Source organism: Penaeus japonicus, unplaced genomic scaffold (assembly GCF_977035675.1).
Source record: "Penaeus japonicus unplaced genomic scaffold, GWHDUDI00000001_assembly GWHDUDI00000012, whole genome shotgun sequence".
NCBI lineage: Eukaryota > Metazoa > Arthropoda > Malacostraca > Decapoda > Penaeidae > Penaeus > Penaeus japonicus.
Genome location: NW_028234414.1, coordinates 42,660,200 through 42,665,199, shown reverse-complemented (window position 1 = coordinate 42,665,199; position 5,000 = coordinate 42,660,200). Strand labels below are relative to the sequence as shown.

Here is a 5,000-nt window from a genome sequence, read left to right as displayed (position 1 = left end):
GATCACCAAGCGATGGTTGGATTTCATGCTGAGCGAACACGAGGGCGAGGAGCAACCAGGCACCTCGGTTGCTGTGGCGGATTTCAGTGTGAATCAAGGTGGTTGACCGAGAGACGGACGAATTGCTCGACGATGATGACGTGTCTAATCGGATTTTTTTTTTGGGGGGGATATGCGTGTTGGGGGGGTGGGTGGGTTTGGGGGGGGGTTGGGGTTGGGTTGGGTGGATGGGGGGGTTTTGGGGGGTTTAGGTGGGTGGGGGGTTTTGGAGGGTGGATGGGGGGGATTTTGGGTGGGTTCTGGGTGGGGTGGGGGGGTTTTAGGTGGATGGGTTTGGATGGGGTTTGGGTGGGTGTGTTTTAGGTGGGTTGGGTGAGGTGTGTGGGTTGGGTGGGTGGGTTTTGGGTGGGGTTTGGGTGGGTTGGTGGTTTTGGGTGGGTGGGTTTTGGGTGGGGTTTGGGTGGGTTGGTGGTTTTGGGTGGGTGGGTTTTGGGTGGATGGGTAGGTTTTAGGTGGGTTTTGGGTGGGCGGGTTGGTGTTGGGTGGGTTTTGGGTGGGTTGGATGGGTGGGTTTCAGGTGGGTTTTGAGTGGTTGGGTTGGGTGGGTTTTAAGTGGATGGGTGTTTTTTTTTGTTTTTTAGGTGGATGGGTTGGGTAGGTTTTGGGTGGGTGAGGTGTGTGGGTTGGGTGGGTGGGCGGGTTTTAGGTGGGTTTTGGATGGATGGGTTGGATGGATGGGTGGGGTAGGGTGGGGTGGGTGGATGGATGGATAGATGTAGATTGGTAAACGAACAGTAAGCGTAGGTGTGTGTAATATATGATTTTATATAATTCAGAGTGATTGAGTCACATGATAGTCATATAATTGGGGATAAAGTTGTCAGTCAAATACTGATTCTGATTCAAATAATATTTAATATTATATGTATATATATGTGTAGTATATGATATTATATAATATATATATATATATGTATATATATATATATGTATATATATGTATATATATATATATATGTATATATATGTATATATATGTATATATATATATATATATATATATATATATATATATATATATATATATATGTGTGTGTGGGGGGGGGGGTGTATGGGTGTATATGTATATTTATTTATTTATTCATATATACATATATATATTATTATATATATGTATATATATATATATATAATATATATATATATATATATATATATGGATGTATATGTATACATATGTATATATATACATATATATGTATATATATTTATATATATACATATATATATATATATGTATATGTATATATATGTATATGTATATATATATATATGTATATATATATATATATATATATATATATATATATATATATATATATATATATATATACATATACATCACCCTATATGGCAGAACACGCGACCAGCAACAACACCAATAACGCAATGACAATAATCATATCTCCATTTTCAGGAATTCCTCCAGGCGAAGGTTTTAATTCGGAACTGGTGCTTGTGGACGCCACGGCCAAGGTAACGAAAGATGGCGTCGAACCCGAAGAGAAAACCTACCGACTGGCCGCCAAGTTCATTCACCCCGACCCGTTCAGCGCGGAATTCAACAGGATGTTCCAGAGTCTTACGAAGGAATACCTGATGTACTCTGAGGTCGTCCACGAACTGAATGCCTTCCTGGCTGCCAGAGCGCCGGGAGAAACTGCGATTTGCATTCCAAAGCTGATTTATGGGAAAGACGAAGGGAAAGAGTATGTTCTGGTCATGGAGAACATCAGGGCCGCAGGCTATAGCACTAACGACAAGAGGAAAGGTCTCGACGTTGAACAAGTCATGATGACAGTCAAGGAAATTGCGAAGGTTCATGCCGTGTCTTACGCCTACGACAAGTCTCACAATTTCCTCGAGAAGTTTCCCTGTTTTGCCTTCAGACCCGAGGGAATCAATGTAGTTCGGGCATTTACCAGCGCGAGCTTGAAAGGCTGCAGTGAGTATCTGGCGACCGTGGAAGGCAAGGAAGAACTTGCCCGGAAAGTCGGGAACTCACGAGATATACTGATGAAGAAATTCAACACCCTCTTCGAAGATTTTGGGAACGCGTGCCTTTGTCATGGCGACTTCTGGAACTGTAACGTCATGTACAAATACCACCAGCCCGACGGCGAAGAAGAACCAACTACCCTGGAAGGACTCAAGCTCATTGACTGGGGGAACTCCAGCTGGCAAAACCCAATGTTCGACCTGCAGTACCTGATCCACACTTCCACCACGCTCGAAGTCAGGAAAACCCACATAGAAGATCTCCTGCAGAGTTACCACGCCGTCTTCGCGTCCCTCACCGCCAAGCTTGGCGCGCCCGTAACCCACTACGACTACAAAGCTTTCCGGGAGGATTGGGATCGCACGGCTGTCTATGGGTTCATCCTAGGCTCCATACTCACCCAAGGTACCCTCAGCACAACGAACCCCGCGAGTAAAACCAGGGAACCTTCAGTCCTGGACCACGCAGCCCTAACGCCCGTCAGACTCCTAGTTAACGGCCTGAAAACCGGAATGGCAAAACTGATCACGCCAAAAATCGCCGGACCAAATGGAGCCAAGTTCATGGAGAAGTTCTTGGGTGCGATACTCAAGCCTGTTAAGAAGGAGCTCTTGTCCGGAACTAACCAGGTTTTGAACACTAGGCTGCTGGAGCTCTTGTGCGAGGCAGATGAGAAGGGTATTTTCGATGAGTGAAGTGTTGTTGAGTAATCAAGAGAAACTCGCGTACAAAATTTATAGGCCGTATAGAGAGAAAAAAAAAGATATTATATCTATTTATACCATCATGGTGTTAGTTTGATATGTATAGATGTAAGAGCTACTATGTATATTTTTATGTAACAAAATCAATACTTGCATACGAAAGTAAATCAAAACGAACTGTTTTTGTACCTTATTTGTAATATGAAGAGGAGGAAGAGAAAGAGAGAAAGGAAAAAAAAGAAAAGGAAAAAAGAAAGAGAAACAAACAAACAAAGAAAAAAGAAAGAGATAGAGAAAACTAGGAGGATGGAGCGTTAGGGGGAAGAGGCATAAGAGGGAAGGACGAAGGGAATTAAAGAGAAAGGAAGAGAGAGAGAGAGTGAGGAGGAGCTGAAGGAGGCAAAAAGTACAGGACAGTGGAATTCAAAACCAAGAATGACAGAGTGACGCAACAAGCGACCTATTGTGCCATTGCTATTATTACTTCTATATATTCCATTATATATGTCTATGACGTTGTGTATGTATGGACTTTTATATGTTTTTATATGTACTTCCATTAGAGTGTTCATTGTCTTACATGTAATCCTACTCGTAATATACATACCTTGCCACACGCGGTCTGTCAGATCAGAAAATACTTTCGTAATAAAACAGAATTTATGTTTGTTATATCCCCCTGGATCTCTACACCCTCAGCCCAGCCCTCTTCCCACTGCTGGATACATTCCTAAAAGTCTTTGAGATCTTCATTCTGTAGCCATTTTCTTTTTCCTTTTTCTTATCAGATTTCGTAAAACATGAGATACATTCGCTACATCACTTGCTTGTCCAGTTCATTCTGCCAGGCATTAACAGACACTCGGTGTTGACATTAACTTTATCAAGGTCTGAAGTGTGGTGGTTTTCTTCTTTGTTGGTGAAAAGTAAACATCACTCCCATTCCAAAGGGTGGTACTGCTCCTGCTTTGACATCGGAATATCGCCTTTTATCCGTAACACCGATTTTTGAGTGAGTACTGGCTCGTCGTAAGGTACTTGCTACTAGTAATGTCTTATTACACTTATTTTATTACTTTTGATGCAAGGCAGGAGTCTCATGTTGTAATTGACTTCAGTGCTGCCCTTGATTTAGTTAACCATGAGGCCCAACTGTTATTGGTTCTGACACTTTTGGAACTTATGGAACTTATACAAAGATTTTTTTTATGTAATCATGTCCAACTTGTGTAAATATTTGTTTTTTTCCGGCTTAAGCCCTGTTTTCTGGCTCAAACCTGTGGCCACTGGTGTTCCCCAGGGTAGTGTCTTGGCCCCAATCTTTTGTCACTTTTACTTCTGACATTTAGCGACGATCTTGAAAATGAGATAATTCCATACACATATGATACTACATTGTATGCTCCAATATCTTCCCCTCAAAATAGAACCATATTTAATGCTTTTTTGAACAGGGATCTTTGTAAAATTGTTAATGGGCTGTGTGGCTCAATGACAAGAAGACCAATTCCATGATCATAGCAGATCTTTCCCTCCCCGTCCTGACTTATCTATTTTGGACGATAGGTACAAAATGTTGAATATTTAAAGCTATTGGGCATAACATTAAATCCTCAGTTGACTTTTGAGAAACATTTTCAAAGCCTCTCATCATCTATGGCACCAAAATCGGGACTGCTTTGTAAATGTTATAAAACTTACGCCTGTGACTCTACGTTTTTTTTTTATTATTATTATTTTTTTTTTTTTTAGATAATTTTATTCTTTTATTCTGCCACATTTTGAATGCTGTTCACAGTTCTGGATGTCTGCAGCTGACAGTCAGCCATCTGAAGTTGCTTGATTGGGCATTCAACTCAGCAAACTTTTTTTGCTACTTTAAATTTAATTTCAAACCATCGATGTCTGATTGGATACTTATCAATAATTTACAAGATATATAATAACATTGAGCATCCTTTATATTCTTGATAGTTGACAGTTCTTATAGTCCAACATTGTAAAACTGGAGAGCGAGACAAATTATTTTTATATATCTCTTTGACGGACCAATCCAATTTTTTTTAAGGACATTATATTTTTCCAATTTTTGTAAATCTTTTCATACTTTTAATTTTTTTTTTTTTTGCAGTTCTACCCTTTCTCTTATCAGTAACTTTTCCATTACGCTTTTTCCCCCAGTTGTCGATATTTTTCCTCAGTATCTTGTAAGTGTTTTACCATTAATACTTGGCATT

General features: G+C 40.3%; 1 protein-coding gene across 4 annotated transcripts in view; it reads left to right on the top strand.

Moving 5' to 3' along the window:
- LOC122256462 (uncharacterized) overlaps positions 1–2,936 on the top strand; it is a 10,673-nt gene extending 7,737 nt beyond the window's left edge. For all 4 annotated transcript variants that reach the window (XM_086542828.1, XM_086542829.1, XM_086542830.1 and 1 more), the window contains exons 2-3: positions 1–98; positions 1,478–2,936. The exon at positions 1–98 is cut by the window's left edge. In XM_086542828.1, the coding sequence (XP_086398954.1) occupies positions 1–98; positions 1,478–2,754 (1,375 nt within the window). In that variant the 3' untranslated portion in view covers positions 2,755–2,936. The remainder of the gene's footprint in view (positions 99–1,477) is intronic.
- The last annotated feature ends 2,064 nt before the right edge of the window (positions 2,937–5,000 follow it).